The following is an 18,805-nucleotide window of genomic DNA, read 5'->3' as shown; positions in this document are numbered from 1 at the left end:
AATAAATAAATAAATTTAATCTGTACAAGCCAACCATTCATATATTGCGGTCTGAAGCTGGCCTACAATTTCCTTTTCTCAACAATGCATGAAATTCTATACCACTGGCAAAATTAATGACACTATTAGAATTACTTTATACCCCAGGGGGATGGTTTATAATGTTTTCACTCATAAAATGTTATCTCTAAAGTGAACTCCAAACCAAACCAAACTCACTGCCACTGAGTCAATGCTGATTCATAGCGACCCCCACTGTGAGTTTCTGAGCCACTAAGTGTTTACAGCAGTAGAACGCCCAGTTTTTTTTTCCTGAGGAGCTGCTGGTGGTTTCGAACTGCTGACCACGCAGGTCGCAGCCCAACGTGTACACACTAGAGACATATATAAGCCATATATATATGAATGGATTTGGGGCTCACACTTAATGCTAGCCCCAATCTAAGAGCAATTCGTTCTTATGACATACCCGTACTCACTATCTTCATGAAAAGACCACTGAAGATAGGAGTGTTACAGCAAAGTCTGCCGAAAAAACAAACAAACAAACAAACAAACAAACAAACAAACAAACAAACAGATGTTGCCTGGCTATCAGGAAGGAAAGAGGTCTTAAAAGCTTGTATTAAAATAAGCAGCCTTTTAAGTGAGGTGTCAACTAAGTCTACATGGAAGAAGCACACCAACTTGTGTGATCCAAGGATTATAACACAATTCAAATCCGAAGGACGGAATGATATAGGAACTTAAATTATGAACATCCAGTTTCCAGAAGCCCCAAACCCATTTACAGCTTGCACACATAGATTTAAGTTTCTGGTGAACCCCCCTGACCATAGTCCAGGGATGTGGATAGCCTTGCTACGAGATAGAGAGCATTGTAAAGTCAATTGTGGAAGATATCATTAGATTAAAATGTAATCCCTTATCATTTGATCTCTCTTTTGACCCATTTTACAGACTGATATTTTCTGCTTTTTTCTATTGATGTTTTTCTGCTTTATTTGGTTATTGTTGTTGATATTTTGCTTCTTGTTTGTGTTTTGGTTATTGTTGTTGATATTTTGCTTCTTGTTTGTGTTTTATATGATTTTCTAGATATGAAATCCAGAAAAGGTAAATCTATAGTCAGTAGCTGGCTTAATAATTACCTAGGGGCATAGGAGGGGAGTAATGGGTGGGGGGAATGGGAAGCTAACAGCCATGAGTAAGAGAAGAAAATGTTCTCAAATGGATTGCAGTGAGGATTGCAGAACTCTTAATATGATTGAATGATTAAACTGTATGATATGTGAAGTATACTCCAAAAATAACTATTTTAAAAGAAGATAACGGAATGTTCACAGGAACTTTTCAAAGCCCTCCCATTGAGGCTGGGCTCCTAGGAGCCTGCACTTCTCCATTTTGACCAGGCATAGCTCTACATGGAGCTGACCACAGACAGGCCTGCCTGGGAAGTTTCTGCATTCTTTGGAAGAGCACAATATGGGGAGGATTTACATGAGCCCCTTCTAGGAGTAAAGAAGTCCTAAAACAGGAGAGGAAGAGAAAGTTTAGACTTCTAGGAGCTCCAGACATTTTACCCCCCTCTTCTCTTGCACAAATCTTATGACTGGATGTACCTTCTAGGGGAAGCATCTTTGGCCCCGCAAGAGTCAAATAGAAAAAAAGCCAGGGTGGATCCTACAGGAGAGCAAGCAGAAAATGCTGACTTTGACTTTGCGGAGGCCTAGGGAACGAGGGAAAACAGCACCTTTTTTTGGAGGTGGTCCAATCCAGTTCTCCAGAGAGAAAGCAATAGAAGGCATTCTGGGCCAAATGATTTCCGTGGAAGGCAGATTGTGCTTTTGGCTGAAGGAACGCTCTAGCTTGAGAGAACTGGAGAGTGGCAGACTGGACACAGAGAAACAAATCCAGCGGTGCCAACAATTCCTTCTGGGCCTAGCTGGACACGAGTTGTGATTGTTGCAATCCCTCCCCCACCCCAAGATCCTATTAGGCAAAACAAGGTCGGGCCCAAGTGGAATTTATATAATGTCTTCCTTTTTTTTCCCCATTGTCCTACTCCTATGTTGTTCCTCCCCCTGCCTCTGCTGGTGGGAAAAGAGAACTACCTAAGGAGTCTCCAATGTCCTCAGGCTACAAACTGTCTTGTTGGGAAGATGGGATGTTTCTGAAGCTTTCTTGTTGATGTCAACTCGGTTCGTTACCAGTGTTCTTCTCAGGAGGCTCATCCAAGTGCTTTGGGGACTTAGCGCGTTGTTGAGAAAGCATTGAATAGAAACAAAAACCAAACCAAACTCATGCCATTGGCTTTCATGAACACTTTATGATGCCAAAGAAAACAGTAGGCAGTGCGCTTCCCTTTAAGCAAACTCAAGATATGATAGTCTGGATTTACAAATGAAGCTGAAAAGAACAAAGCTTCAACGCAGTTCTATGACAGCGCATTAAGACACACGTACGCATAAACAAAGGAAAAGACTCAATTTATGGCCAGCTGTTCTGAGCACAATTGGTTCATCCACCTGCCTCAGACCTGCTTCGCTGCAGCGTACAGGAGAGCTGGCTGTCTGAGCAGCAGGTTGAGTTCCTTCATGAATCTGGTAGGCAAATGTGTTACAACCAATAGAAGACAGAAACAAAGCAGACATTTCAATAGATTTTCTTTCTATTCAGCTTCTAACAAAAAAAGACACTGGCGGCTATTGGGGTAAGTCTTGCCTTAGGATATGGGAACAGGCGGTTAACAACGGAACAAGTTTTCACAGACACTGTCTATCACATTATTACAATATGGATGTGCTGCAACCTATTTTTGTACAGTTTGATGAAGGGAAATTCTGAAAAGAAATCAAGCGTATAGAGGTAGTTGAGTAGCAATATGGGGAGAGGGAGCATTACCTTAATTCCCCTTCATTACAGTGCAAGAGTCAAGTGGCTGCTTAACAAAACACATAGACTCACACACAATCACACCACACACACACACACACAGATGTGTTTGCCACTGTTTAAATGGCTTGCTTGACATTTTCATCCTGGTATTAAAGTTCTCAATAGAGAACTGCATAAAATGAGGAGACTTGTCTATCTAAAAAAAATAAGCCGGAGGGAGTCTATTTCCTCACCTTTTGTTGGGTTGTTTGTGACTTTGACAATGAACTGTTCAGCGACTATTCAAATGATGCCTAAGCTATAGTGTTGCTTTGTAAACTTCAGGTAATCACGTCTGCTGTGGGAGGTGGCTGGAGCTTTTAAATGGCTACAAAATCGTGAAGCAAAAGCTTTACAATAACAAACCAGGAACATAGATTACAGGCACTTCTCTCCGAACAGGAACTTGGTGTGTTTGGAAACAACACCCATGGGTACGTGAACATTTCTTCATTTAACCTCTGGATGTGCGTAACTCAGACCATTTTAAGAAGTCAAACGGGTAATATGTGGACACTATCATTCCAAGAGGAATGGAACGGGTACATTTTACATGGCTGTTTTTCCTTCCTTTCTCACTAAAGTCAGGAAGGGCCACAAATAAACAGCTTTTCAGAAAACATAATTTTCCTTCATATATTAGAACCTCTTTCTTCAGGTCCAAGAAGACCTACCTTTCCCCATTATTTAGGCTACCTTCCATTTGAAGTCTTGTTACATACCTCTACTATGATTCTGCCTTGGTACATAGAAATGGATGTCATGCCATCACATTGGGGACTCAGAGACTAAGTCTCTGACTAAACCTCCCATCTTGGAAATGGAGATGAAATGGGGAAATGGTCCCCGATGAAATCTAGCCCATCAACAGTTCACTATCTGTTGACAGCAAGAGACCTCTGGGTGCTGTGAGCTAGTTTCAGAGCTCCACTACTCCAGGGGCCAGTCACAGGTGATTATCTGAGCCTAAGACAGCTCTTCAGCCAGAGCTGGAAGTGCCACAAGGGCAGTGACTTGACTAGCCTCTCACTGCTAAGGCAGCACTGGGCTAGAAGCAGTCAGCCTTCAGAAAAACCACACGTGAAAAAGTGAATTTTCCGTGCCCCTACATCAGGGCCAAGCACTTTTTTCATCAAGTTACCTATAGAAAATTCACTTTTAAAAACTTCTACATTTTGCTGGTTATTAGCTAGCAGCAATAGTATGGTACAAAGCAGAAAGGCACTGTGTCTGCCTGGTACCTGGTTAAACACACACACACACACACACACACACACACACACACACAAACAAAAAACCAAAAAACCCTTATTGGGTCAGTTCCAAGAAATAGGGAAACTAACCAATAAAATGGTGCAATCTAATGGGGCAAGGGGGCGGTAGTCTTGGCCTCTGGCCCATCTTTCGCTTTGTGTCTTTTCAAGCTGTGCAACACAAGTAATACACAAGTGGTGAGAATGTGCATGTCCAAGTCAAGTACATCCCCAAGCAAGCCAAGGCTTAGCCTTGCATACTGCCTTGCATTACCATGGGAACAAAGCCTTGCTCTAAATCAACCCAGACACGCTACAGGTCAGGGAAGGACAACCCTGGCTAGCCACTTCCTACTTTTGCCGAAGTTGGGGTGGGACTCTCTTATCAAGGCAAAGAATTCTGTGGTGTGAAATTTTATTAGGAGATCAAATCTCCCTTTCTATTTAGATTAGCAGAGTTGTGCTGGGTAATTGATTTTGATTTACCCTGCAACTTCGCACTGCAAGCTTCTCCGGCTCCTTCACCCAGCCTTTTTAATAAAAAACTATTTAGAAATGTTAAAAATCTGCAAAATGCTGGGGTCAGAAATGAAGCTTGACTTCTTATGACTATATTGAACTGTATGGAGCCTCCATTTCTTCATCTATAATATGGGCATAACAAGGGCTCTCACAGGGCGGATATGAGAAAGAAATGGCTGAGTGAGTCTCTGTATGTGGAATCACTTGGCACAGCACTGAGTAAATAGTACATTCTCAACGCATCTTTCTTGAATATGTTACTTCGGGCAGCGGTAAGGAAAGTGGTTATGTGTTGGGCTGCGATCACATGGGCAGCAGTTTAAAACTACCAGCAGCTCTTTGGGAAAAAGACTGGGCTTTCTACTCTTGTAAATAATTACAGTCGCAGAAACCCACAGTGAGGTCGCTATGAGTCAGCACAGACTCCATGACAGTGAGAAGGGAAAACCATGAGCTAAGGACCAAATCCAGTCCCTATAGCATGGCCCTGAAGGCCGAGCAATGCGCTTTGGAGAACAGAGAATGATGAGCTGGTTAGCCTAATGGAGCTAGAACTGAAAGATTCCACTCTAGCAAAAAATTCTATAACACCGAGTAAGACTATTCATCAGCTGTATTGAGATGGGAAAAGTTTGCTGGCATTTTCGCTTTCCCAAGTACTCATGACCCCAATCATCAAGTTATATCATTAACCAAGCTGAAAGGGGTTGGTAGAGGCTAATGCATGTAAAAGGCAGCGTTTTTATGGGAAGTGTCAACCCTGGTGATATTCTGCAGGAACCAATAATCTACTAAGAGTTATCATTCGCTGAGTGTCTCCTATGTGCTAGGCACTGTGAGGAGTGATTTATGAATGCTACCTCACGTAATGGTCATGAACTCTCTCTGCAGAATTGCTCACTACCATTTTATCAATGAGATGACCTCACTCTCACTGTTTTTCTTTCTAGTGGTGATGGAATAAATCCCACTGATTACTAGAGGCATCAGCCTGTCCCCTTACCAGAGCAAATTAGCTGGGAGTGACTAGTGTCATTGTGGTGGTCTAACATCCGACAGGAGGAGGAGAATTTGGACGACCATACAAATGGCACAATTCACCTTGCTTCCCTGCCTTGTCTGTTCACTCTGTTGATAGAACACACCCAAGGTCCCGGTACTTTTCAGGTTCTTCTGGCCCCGAAGGAATCAATTTGCACAAAGAAAAGTTAAGTAAGTGCTTATTCTTCCCTCTTTACCCTCTTTTGCATTCCCTTTCCCTGTACTAAAAACTTTGGCCCCTTGCAACCAAGAAGAAAGGCAGTGTTACAAAAAGCAATGGCTTAACTGTCTGGTTCCTTGGAAAAGAGAATTTTCTTAAAGGATTCTAGCCTATCTGGCTTCTTTCTATTTTCAAATCCAATGAATCCAGTATGAAGTATTTCCCTTTATGTTCGCCCAGGTTTTTGTACTCAATCCTGAGAAGAGGTAGGGTAGAGAGGCTAGTTGGGCAAGGGTGTGGTGTGCCACACTGAACACCAAGCCCTCTGAAGGCTTACATCATATGCTGCCTAAAATCCCATTCTTCATTGAATTGGGAAAGAAACACTAGATACACTTACAAATTGATGAAATAAATGTCTATAAATACGTTACAATAAGAGATACTCCTCTGGTCAGTCCAGAAAACCAATTCATTGAGCTTCACTCTGTATAACAAACAGAAAAACGGAATATTTTCCTCTCTCTGGCATAAGTCACACTCTATGCCAAATTTCATTAGTAGAATATATAGTTAAATTCAAACTGGAATAAAAACAAACCCCCAAACAATGGAATCTGTAAAGATAGATCTTAGCATCGCTTGGATCTTCTTTGAAACATTCAATTGGAAAGATATAAAAATGGTCCAAGAACTGGGATCGAATGAAGTTTAAGAGTGGGGTGGGGAGGCAGTAAAGTAAAAATTGCACATTTCTAGTTTTCTTATTCCTCCTAATCATTTGTTTAGAGTAAACCATACCAATAAATAAAGCAACTGATGTTTCAGTAACGGATACTTAAATAGTGACAAATGTACATGTAGAAGAAGAAAAAAAATAGATACACTAGTGCAAAAAATAAATTACTAAAACAGAAAAAAAGGCGACAGAAAAATTATCTTATATATTGCTAACTAAAACCAGAACTGTTTGGAATGAGGCCTCAAGTCCATGAAATAATGCAGTTACATTATTGAGTATCTTTGCCTCACAGTCCAACCACACTATCATTCATCTAGGAAAGCAAGAAAATTAAAGCAAAACCATTGGAAACATTCTGGAAATAAAAATTTAAAAAATTCTGGGCTCTTAAAAACCTCTTTTCATGTAGTATCTCAGCATCTCAACATCCTGAGACATAAAGTATCAGACAGATCACATTCTTTGGGGCTTCTTACTCAGTCTTTCCCTGTGAGGCACAGCAGGGTCAGACACTTGTTTGATATTCCCTTGTGCAAAGATGTTATTGCAATTATATATATTTACAAGAAGACTCCCCTGGGGCAGCACAGAGGGTGGGTGCTCCTCTTCAGCCATCAGCTCTTACTAGTTTTGAGTTCGGGAAATAAAGGCCACGATGCGCCGGATACCATTCAGTCTATCCTTTAAGGACCTCATGGCTAGGAATGGGAGCTGAGCTCGGCTTTCCAACGGGAGAACTGCTAATAGCCACCAACACCAGGCTGGACCATTTGGGCTAACCTGCAATAGAGAAACACAATGAGTTCACCCTAGTCTTGTGGAAATGCAATCAGCCTGCAGATTTCTAAAGCCTCTCATTGAACATCTCAGTTAGAACCATTCGCATGTGTGGTAGAGACTACTAACTGCTCTTCTCCAATATCCCTCCCCCCTTGCTTGGGCTAGGCATAAGGAGTCCTGTTGATATAGTGGGTACTCACAGTTAGGGATGGTTAGCAGTTCAAAACCACCAGCCATTCCTCAGAGGAAAGATGAGGCTTTCCACTCCTTTAAAGAGTTACAGCCTTGGAAATCTAGGGGGGCAGTTTGGCCCTGTGTTACAGGGTCCCCATGAGTCAGAATTGATTCCGTGACAGTGAGATTTTGAACAGCGTCACCAGAATAAAGATGACACACTCCAGACTTCCTTGTAGCTAAGTCAGGCCATAAGACAAAGTTCTGGCTAACAATAAATGTAACTCCTGGGGTGTGCACTAGGATAGGAACACTTGCTCCCCCTACCTTCTTATTCCTTCCCCCCCGCCCTGTCTAGAATATGAACCTGGTGATGATCAACTTTCTTTATTCAAGATTGGAGCAAGGGTCTATGGATAATAGTGCTTTGTGCCAAAAGAGCCTGGATCCCTGAATGAGCTCATTGATGAGGTGCTTTTCCCCTCTAAGAGGAGCCCTGGTGGCACAAAGGTTAAGCACTTGACTGTAAACTGAAAGGTCTATAGTTCAAACCCACCAGTTGCTCCATGGGCAAAAAGGCCCGGTGATCTGCTGCCAGCCTAGGAAAACCGACAGGCCAGTCCTGTCCTACAGGGTCTCCGTATGTCAGAATGGACTACCCCACTAGGACTTAATGCTTAAGATCCAGTTATTTTTGATATTTGCAAAAGCAGACACATCAATATCTGAACTATACACCATGCCTCCAAGCCAGGGTAATTTTCCCAGTTGGAATATCCACTGCTCAGTTTCTTTCACTTCTAAGACTGTTTAGGTCTTCTCTGCCTTTGATTTTTGGAAGGTTGGCTTTATAATAATCAAGAACTACATTTTGGTCAGGCCACCAACACCTAGGATTCTTTGGGCCCCAAAGATTAATTCATTTGACTGGCCTCAAATCCATGACTTCTTTGCCACTCTGCACCTTTAGCTTCATTTGGATTCTGTGTGCCCCTCGCTGTAGTCTATACCATGTTTCCCATCCTCTGATCAGCTCTGAATAGTAGAATTCTCTTTTACAAAATCAGTCACAAAGATATTTAAGCTGCTGGTGGTATTGGGGGCTGTTTTTAATAAACCTCCTTGACCATGGGAGCTGCTGCACTGACTAGAGCAGGCTGAGTGGTGTGTGTGTGTGTGTGTGTGTGTGACACGCTGTGCCTGCCAAAGCCACATGATGACAGTTTTTATTAAGAAATGAAATGAAACCCAAGATTTCAGATTTCTGTGTCATTGAGCTCTTATGACTCACACTGTGGCATCTGTGAAAGATGTTGTAATCATTGCTAATTTGCTAATCTCTGGTGTTGACCTGGTTGGGGGGGAGGGGGTGCTTTCCAGAAAGTCACCAAAAAACCCAAAATCACTGTTATTGACTCAATTCCGACTCCTAGTAAATCCATAGCACAATGTAAAATTGCCCCTGCGAGTTTCCAAGATGGTAAGTCTTCAAGAAAGCAGAAAGCCTCGGCTTTCTCCTCCCCAGGGAGTGAAGTGAAGCATTAAACTTGCTCAGGAGCTAGCTCAGAGCTCTGCAGTCATTCTGAGTCCCAGTGGCCCTGTGCCAGGAGCTGAGGCAGTGGGAAGCCCTGATTAGCAGATCTCCCTTCAACACTCACGATGCCTTTGTGTGGGGAATAGGAGCCACCTCTCTGGCTGGAGAATAAGAGCCACCTCTCTGGGGTGCAGAAAGCAAGCTACTTCTGACCATTAGGGAACAGCTGGATGTCGGTGGGACTCAGAATACAAGAATCAGAGAGGACTTGAAAGACCACCTTTCATTTTAGAGATGAGGGAAATGCTGAGAAAGGGCAGGGAGACTCAGCCAAGGTCACATAGGCAGAGTGGCAAGCAGGACCAGTCTGCTGGCAGAAACAACAGACTATGTGTAATCAGATGGTCCTCTTGTGAAAGAGTTGGCACTGAGGGTAGGTAATGCGTTAAGAAAGAGAGATAATCATGTAGGAGAGACCCAGCTTAGAATATGGGAAAGGGTGGAGATATTCCAACCAAATATTTTCCCATCATTACCCTCCAATAGGAGCCAGACTTATACCATGATAATCTGTCAGGGTGATAAGATAGATGCATAGAGGAGTCAACTAAATCCACATGGAAGAAACACACCAGCTTGTGTGATCCAAGGATGACAATTACAAAATTCAAATATGGTAAGGAGAAAAGCATCAGAGCAAAAATTATGATCATCCAATTTGTGAGGACTGTGGGGACAATGGGAGTCCAAAACCCATCTACAGAGTATCTAGTCAGACTTAGCCATTGACAGATCCGCACTAGCCACAGGCAAGAGTCTCTAACAGCCTTGCTCACAGGCAGAGACCATTGTAATCTTGATTATATTGGATTGACCTTGATACTTGGCCAGTTGACCACTCTATAGAGGGGACCCGAAAATATTCTGGGTGCAAGTATCTCTTACTAGTTCTATGGCAGAAATTTCTTCCCTGGCTTTTTGAATGCTGTTGGGAGTCTCTCCCTTCTTACACATTATTTGTATCTTTGTTTGTATACTATTATGTTTTTTATCCTTACCACCTTAGCATGATTTTGTTATTTATTGTTTTCTGTTGGGTCTCCCAGCTGTGAAGCACAGGAGGAGTGGATGCATAATGAGAATATCAGATACAAAGGGATATAGGAGATATAGGGAATACAGGGGTGGTGGATGAATGGTGGGGAGGGTAAGGGAATCTCAGCAGTAAGTGGTAAAGACGTGAGCGGGGAGGGAGCACTAGACCGGATTGTGATAGCTTAACTCCTCTTGGAGTGATTTAACCATGGTGGGGGGCATGTTCTGAAGGAATTGATGTGGGTGTGATTGTACAATTCTCCTTGATATGATTGAACTATTGAATTATATGATATGTAAAATACTTGCCAATAAATGGTTGGGAAAATGACTGATAAATAAATAAATAAAAAGATACATGCATAAGACAAGTCTTAAGTGAAGGTTTATCTCGGGAGTGTCATAACTCTCTGTTATTGCTACAAAAATTAGGAGGTAGAGCCAACTACCTTATAAGATTCCAGTTGTGAGACCCATCCACCTATATACAACACTAGACCTTTGTTCTCACTGCTGTTGAATCCATTCCAATTCACAGTGACCCTATAGGACAGGATAGAACTGCCCCTGTGGGTTTACAAGATTCTGACTGTTGATGGGAGTAGACAGCCTCATCTCTTGCAGGAGTGGCTGGCGACTTTGAACTGCTGACCTTGTGATTAGCAGCCTACTATGTAACCCGCTGCACCACTAGGGCTCCTTACTTGAAGATAATTGTGGGAGAAACTAAGGGCAGCTGGCAGAGAAAACACACTATGGACATTCAAATTGTTGGTGGTGCCTGTGCGCTTGTTCCCTCACCTAACTTACCTCCCCAAATCTGCTGTAAATACCTATTGCTTTACTTTAGTAAAGGAGCCCCAGTGGTGTAGTGGTGATGTGTTGGGCTGCGATCCACATGGTCAGCAGTTTGGAACCACCAGCAGCTCCTTGGGAGAGACTTTCTACTCTCATAAAACAGTTACAGCCTCAGAAACCCACAAGGGGTCGTTATGGGTCAACATTGACTTGATAGCAGTGAGTTTGGCTTTGGTTACTTCAGTTCACCTGATTCTCACTTGAGATCCTTTGGTCTTCCCCATAATGCCCCACTGCCCAATCGGATAATACCATTTTCCTCTCTAGTTTCACTGTACTTGTTTTAGTGGATAGCCAATCTTATAGCCATCCAGCCACAAATCCTCAGCACTCTTTCATGTTCATCTGGTGGGGAAATCTGTTACAGATAGACATTTTTATATACCTGGGGATCGGCATCTTTCTCTGGCATAGGACCAAAGTGGTGAAGTATCCGGTTCTTCAGAGCTGGTTTGAGTGAAAGGAACCACAATGATGCTCGCTCATATACACAGTTATGTAATGTCATCAGCTCAGCACAATCTTCTCCCTGAACCTGGAATTTATCAGAGTGGAAATGAAACATTCTATATCTTTTCCTCCACTCCAGGAACCATTTGGGGCAGTTGTCTCTCTGAGCATCCCTCCTGTCTCCCTAGGTGGTCACAAGTTTATTTCTCTTATGTGATATGGGAAAGGCTCATGTGAACACTGCTGGGGGAGGAAGAAGGGTAAAGGTTCAGCTGGGTAAGCAAGCTGATACAGCAAGGCACTGAAAACCAGAGATTCCAACTGGCCTGAATGGAAGGAGGGATGCTCTTCAATTATGTGGCAGTGATGTATGCTTTGGCCTGTTTCCTTTTTTAACCTGGGGTTTCCTGCTGCTCCCTAGGAAAAGAGACATGAACATGTCTGTGTTCTCAGTGTGCAACTATCTCTCAAGCCAGAAATATTTATTTGTGGATCAAGTCTTTGCTCATCTTGTACTGGGCGGGGAATGCACGTGTACTGTAAACAAACAGTGGCTTATGTACCTCTGCTTCCATTTACTAGCTCAGACAACCAAGGAATGACTGGACGTGCAGTCTTTCCACCTTATGAGATGATGGATTACAGGGAGGGCTCTCGGCCAAGTTACACATTTGAAAACCCTGGCATAAGCGAATCCACAATGATCTCAAAATAAAAAGGTACATAACTAAATACAAATCTATAGAACTCGGGGCTAAATAGGCCTGAAGCTTGGCCTAAGATAACATTGCATGCCCATAAATGCAACTCAGTAGATACTCTGGGAGAGCGCCAGGACAGGAGTTTAGTCTAGCCCGAACAGCAATGCAGCAGTATCTGATGTTGCTGCATCTCAAGGCTCCCAGTTCTGAGGGATTCTTTGGCAACCACCTTTGTGAGCCAAGTTCCAAGGATATCCCTTTCACGTACCTTCTGGTCTTCAATGTATTCGATGTCTGCGGTGTTGTAGCCATCCCGCTGGCCCTGATGGAGCACCTTGAAGCGCCTCTTGCCTATGCTGTCGACCACTGAACGGCCATCTGGAAAGAACTGGACATTCCTAATCTCTAGCATGCAGCCGTATTCTGCAAATCTGTTCATTGAGAGTGAAGGTAAGAAAGTGAATCCTTGGTCAATTCTGTTTCTTTGCCTTTGTCCCCGGTCATTTCTATGAACCCACGATGTGCTTCAAGGGACTTCAGGTGATTTGACTGACCTACTGGCCTAGGGTCTCTGCTCTGGCAGTGTAGTAGTTACATGTGGAATTGCTAACCTACCAGCAATTCTAAACCCCCAGCTGCTCCTCGGGAGAAAAAAGAGGCTTTCTACTCCTAGAAAGAGTTACAGTCTCAGAAACTCATAGGGGCGGTCCTACCCTGTCCCATAGGGTTGCTATGAGTAAGAATTGACTCGATGGCAGTGGGTTTGGTTTTCTGGAGGTTCTACAGCTGCAGTTACATGAAAAGAAACTTCATCACGTTATCCAAACAGCTATCCTTTACTCAGCACATACTATGGCGTCAGGCTCCATGCTGAGAGTTTTATGTGCATTAACTCGTGAATCCTCCTGGCAAACCCAATGAGGCAGACATTATTATTTTATCCACTTCAAAGAAAAGGAGCCGTGGTGGCCCTGCCAGGTCAGGTTTCTTCTGCTAACTCAAGATCAGCAGTTACCATCCACTAACTGCTCCGCGGGAGGCAGATGACACCTTCATCTCAGAAACCCTATATAGGGCGAGTCTCCTTCTTCAGAATCACCTCGGATGCAGAGGGTTTGATTTGAGGTTTAGAGATAAAGAAACGGAGTCACAGAAAAGTTAATTAATTTGCTCCAGGTCAAATGTACTCCAAGGCTGGAGCCAGACTCTGAATCTAGGACCCAAAGCCACTCTTATAAAGCACGTTTTATATCCCAAGTGTATACCAATCTGTTTGACAAAAGATTAATGTCGGGCTTCTTTTACATAGGCAGCCTCTCATAGGGTAAGCTGTGGGCCAGAGAGACCCTGTCTTTATAACTCTTTATGTCTGGAAATGGTCAGGCTTCATGAGCAGCTGCTCTCCGTCTTCTGGAACCATCCCAAGGTAAAAAACAAACCCTTTCCACCCAAGTTCCTTTACCTGTCTAATTCCTTCCTTACCCTTTCACAGGATCTCCCAGGCACATGCCAAATTGTCTCGTGCCTGTCTCGATGCATCGACGCATCATCAGACGATAACAAGGCTCAAAGATGTGCAGGGGACAAGGAACGGTTGGATAGGCCATAGTGCACACGAAGATAGGCACGTCCTTATTCAAGCTGCCAGGAACAAGAAACCACAGGGGTGAGAAAATGGGGCAGGACACAGAAAGGTGGTGCACATGTCACCTGTGGTACCCTGAGGGTGGCGGGGTCGGTAGGGGGGTGCTGTGGGAAGCAAGGAGATTTCAAGTTTGGCTGGCTCTCGGGAAAAATATTGAAATGCAACTGATGCTGTGGGCAGAGGGGTCTAGGCATTACAACTGGCATGCAATTCCTACCCATTCTAACTTAGCTGAAGTCGTTCTCTAAAACGTTCTCTTCATGAATGATATTTATACATCATAATTTTCCTCTTTCACCCTCTCCATGCAAGAAGATCTCTTCAGGTGTTTTGTTGGCAGTATGTGAAAGGGGTATGGATGGTCTACCCAGCTCTCCAAGGGAATGGTGGGAAAGTCTCTGCAGGGTCCCCACAGGCATCTCAGATTTTCAAGGGCCCCAGGGAATCTGCACAGAGGTCTAACTAGAAGGAGGAGGAACAATAGACAAAATCCATCTAGCTTAGTACTGCTCAGCATTTCCTATGCATCTGAGTTATCAGGGACACTTCAGTACAGATGCCAAGGTTACTGAAAGTCAACAGCTCTGGCACTGATACCCAGGAGTCTGCATTTCAATAGGTACCCCAGGATATTCAGCACGGCCCCCTGGGAGTCACTAACTGGGTCAGCTTCTGCAGCATCGCTGTCCTCTTATTTGTCTAGCAATTCCAATCCAGGAATATCTAAAACCAGTGATATATATCAGGCCATTTGGTCAATCTCAAAAGGATTCGATTTAGGAATCCTTTAAGTAGAAAGCCCATCATATCTTCTAGTGTTGGTCAATAAGACCATCCTTACAGAGACACAAAGCTAATGAGACATTTGGAGATATAACGAGGCCCTGAATGGCTTGAGAAGGCCCCTGGTGGGGTAGTGGTTCCACATTAGGGTGCTAACCATAAAAACCAGCAGTTTGAAACCACCAGCCATTCTGTGGGAGAAAGATGAGGCTTTCTACTCCTGTAAAGAGTTATTGTATCAGAAACCTCAAAAGGGTAGTTCTACTCTGTTCTACAGGGTTGCTCTGAGTTGAAATGGACTCAATGGCAGTGATTTTGTTTTTTTGAGAGTAATTCTAATACAAATCAAAGAGATAAAAAAGGAGCCCCATCTCCAGCTTTTCAAGAAAACACAGTAAGAGAGAGGTACAATCAAATTGGTGGCAGAGTTTTAGAAATGTTCTCCACAGGTTGAGCATAAAACCAGAACAACTTCTGCCACCGGGAGCCTCGCCTCCAGAGTCCTATGAGCTCTGTTCCATCAAGGCAGGGGAGAGCAGAGGGACGCAGTGTGACATATGGGGATAGCTGGGTAACTCCTGCTCTTGAAACATTTTTTTAAAACTTTTTATTGTGAATTAGGTGAAGGTTTACAGACCAGATCAATTTTCCATTCAACAGCGCTCACACCTTTTGTTTCAAGTCATTGATTACAATCTCTACAAACTAACATCACATATCTCACTTCCTCACTGTTTCTGGTTTTCATTCGTCTCCTATCTTAATCCTGCTGAACTCTGTCCTGGGCTAAATGCTGACCCTTTGATCTTCTATGGTTGATTACTAAGGTGTGCACATCTTCCTAGTGTTATTGTTCCCCTTATAGACCTGTCAGTTGTTTGGTTGAAAATTGAGCCATAGGGGTGAATTCATCTCCAGACTTGAAGGGTGATGTAGGGCCACAGTCTCAGGGTCCCACCAGTCTGCTGTCATTGGTAGGTGAAGTTTCTTCCAGCCAGCTTGGAACCCCCACTTACTTCTCCCTCTCCCTCTCCCTCTTCACCTCTTACACTGTCTGTGCATGACCCACTGGGCACTACTACCTCATTAGATTTTCCTAACAAGTACACGAGGCAGGAGCTGTTACTATTCCCAAGGTACACATGAGGAAATGGGTGCAGGAGCTGTTATGGTTCCTAAGAAGAAATCGAAGCTTGGACAAGTTAAGTAACCTGTGCCTAGGGTCATAAAAGTATGAAGGGCTTTCAGAAAGTTGGTGGAAAACTGGAGTTTTCCCATGAATCTTTGGAAGCCCTCTTGTATACTTTGTGACAGAACTGGGGCTTATGCCCAGGCCTCCTCCCTCATGCAGTTCGAGACGGTGTCTCGACACGTCTAATGTTTTATTTCCCCAGATTAAGCTACTCCAATGGACTGCTACCAGTAACACACTGTTATTAGTGCCAAGCCATGCCCTGGCCAATGGTTTAGCTTATGCTTCTTCAGTGCTATGCCGGTAAATGTTTGACAAAGAGCGCTCTGAGAGAAATAAGCCCTGGTTTGTAGTGTTTGCCCATTTCTATGCTGTAAATACTCCCATTGTTGCCAATTTCAAGCTACTAACATGATACCACGGAATAAGGAGGGGGGGAAGAGAAATGCAAAAAGAGAAACATATGTATATACTTAGAGAGTTCTTCCATTTCTTCTTCATAAAGCCTCCTTCGTTCATTGAATTCTTCTGGAAGGAATTTAGCTATGAGCTCTTCCATTATTATAGTTTTGCTGTATTTTCTTGAGGTCAAGCACTATATGGAGAAGAATGGGCATTTAAATATTATGCAGAAAACACAAAATGTTTCATTTATGTTCAGAATAGTCAAAGGACCGACAGAGGAGTGTTAACTTGGCAAGAGAGAGAGGTCTGCCTGCCTGGGCATAGCAGAGAAGAAACGGCCTTTTAACGTCCCTGATAAACCCAGTCATTGAATCTTCCGTGAATTCGATGTAACCGTTACAATGAAGTATTGAACCCAGGGAAGTACAGTGCGGTGGGAGGGACTATTACTGTCAGGATTATTAGGAAGGTTAGAGGTTGGGGGCAGGCCTGACAAGCCTTGTGGTGATCAGTCAGAAGTCAGATGTGGCCCCCATGTCATTTCCTCAAAAGTTTCCAACCAGGGCTTTGGAACTGGTTTATTCCATTGGACCCCCTACGAAGAATCTGCATTTCCCCCAGAAGGATTGAATCAGAATACACATTTTAACAAGGCCCCACAAGGTTTTTTGTATGTAAATATAAGAATCACTTGGGGAGATCTATAAGCATCACCTATGGACCCGTTAAAATAAAGATTATGATTACGTTTATCTGGGATGGAAAAGCAACTTCTCAGCAGGGGGTCAACTGGAACGAACTGATTTGAAACCATTTCCAACACAAATTCATTTCACCATTGATAGTTCCTGAAAAGCTAGTGTTTCTTTATTGTCCTGAAGAATTCTGTGGAGAAGGGAGGCATACAGGAAAAACAGGTTTGAGGAGGGATTCTTCCTTGTGTGATGTAGTAGCTCCCGGGATTCTACTTGTCTCAATACCCAAATTCCACTGCTACTGAGTCAATTCCGACTTGCAGTGATCCTACATAGGGTTCTTACAGTATAAACTTTTACAAATCTATCTTGGAAAAAGTACAGCCAGAACGTTCCTTAGAAGAAAGGATGGCGAGACCTTGCCTCAGGTACTTTGGGCACGTTATCAGGAGAGACCAGTCCCTGGAGAAGGCCATTCTGCTTGGTAAAGCAGAGGGGCAGCGTAAAAGTAGAAGCCTCTCTACAAGAAAGACTGGCACATTGGCCACAACCATGGGCTCAAACATGATTGTGAGGCTGGTGCAGGAGCAAACAGTGTGTTGTTGTGTTGTGCACAGGGTCACTAGGAATCGGAACTGATTTGATGGCACACAACAAGAAGAAAACTTTACTAGAGCAGCTAGCCTCCTCCTTCTCCCAAAGAATGGTTGGTGGGATGCAATTGCTGACGCTGCAGTTAGCAGCCCAGTGGTTGCCAGAAAATGCTACCGAGGCTCCTGTCTTAGTGCCCAACTCCAAATAGACTGCCTCATTCAAGAAAGCAAGAGTGTTTTACCTGTAAAAGGCCATCTTTGCACAGTGGACACTTGGCGTTGTGATCTAGACATCTTTCAAGGCATTTTAAGCAAAAGGTATGTCCACAGGGTGTTGTGACTGGCTCATAGAATAATCTGAAATTTAGGAATTAGGAGGGAAGAAAATGGCAATGTCATTACAAAAAGAGAGACAAAACTACTTAATGTTAAAATTTGTATAGCATTGTTTGGGAGATGGGGTGGGTGGTCTTTTTCATTATTGAACACTTTTTAAAAGCAAGGTTTTTCATTTTTGAAATCTGTTTGACATAATGCCTTTTTTGGCTTTAAGGTAAACAAGCGGCCATCTAGCTTAGAAGCAACCAAGCCCACATGGAAGAAGAACACCAGCCTGTGCGATCACGAGGTGTCGAAGGGTTCAGGTATCAGGCATCATCAGAAAAAAAAGTTTTATCATAGTGAACGAGGGGGGGAGTGCGGAGTGGAGACCCAAAGCCCATTTGTAGGCCATTAGACATCCCCTTATAGAAGGGTCTCGGGGAGGAGACTAACCAGTCAGGGTGCAGTGTTGTCATTGTGACATACAACTTTCCTCTAGTTCCTAAATGCTTCCTCCTCCCCCACTATCATGATCCCAATTCTACCTTGCTAGCCTGGCTAGACCAGAGGATGTACACTGGTACAGATAGGAACTGGAAACGCAGGGAACCCAGGGCAGATGATCCCTTCAGGACCAGTGGTGTGAGTGGTGATAGAGGGAGGGTGGGTTGGACAGGGGTAACCGATTATAAGGATCTACAGATAACCTCTTCCCTGGGGGACAGACAACAGAAAAATGGGTGAAGGGAGACGTCGGACAGGGCAAGATATGACAAAATAATAATTTAAAATTATCAAGGGTTCATGAGAGAGGGGGGAGCACGGTAGGAGGGGGAAAATAAGGAGCTGATGCCAGGGGCTTAGGTGAAGAGCAAATGTTTTGAGAATGATGAGGGCAATGAAAGTACAAATGTACTTTACACA

The 18,805-nt window shown here is 43.6% G+C and overlaps 1 protein-coding gene across 1 annotated transcript in view; it reads right to left on the bottom strand.

Moving 5' to 3' along the window:
* Positions 1-5,099: 5,099 nt before the first annotated feature.
* The window catches only part of LONRF3 (LON peptidase N-terminal domain and ring finger 3), a 45,304-nt gene continuing 31,598 nt past the window's right edge, over positions 5,100-18,805 (bottom strand). Inside the window, exons 7-12 of the mRNA XM_045298557.1 lie at positions 17,803-17,917; positions 16,341-16,462; positions 13,730-13,888; positions 12,516-12,678; positions 11,482-11,631; positions 5,100-7,435 (exon numbers count right to left, since the gene is read on the bottom strand). Coding sequence (XP_045154492.1) covers positions 7,280-7,435; positions 11,482-11,631; positions 12,516-12,678; positions 13,730-13,888; positions 16,341-16,462; positions 17,803-17,917 — 865 coding nt within the window. The 3' untranslated portion in view covers positions 5,100-7,279. The remainder of the gene's footprint in view (positions 7,436-11,481; positions 11,632-12,515; positions 12,679-13,729; positions 13,889-16,340; positions 16,463-17,802; positions 17,918-18,805) is intronic.

This window comes from Echinops telfairi, unplaced genomic scaffold (genome assembly GCF_000313985.2).
Source record: "Echinops telfairi isolate 266 unplaced genomic scaffold, ASM31398v2 ScPeMD7_7427;HRSCAF=8465, whole genome shotgun sequence".
Taxonomy (NCBI): domain Eukaryota; kingdom Metazoa; phylum Chordata; class Mammalia; order Afrosoricida; family Tenrecidae; genus Echinops; species Echinops telfairi.
This window is presented reverse-complemented; position numbering and strand designations above follow the sequence as displayed.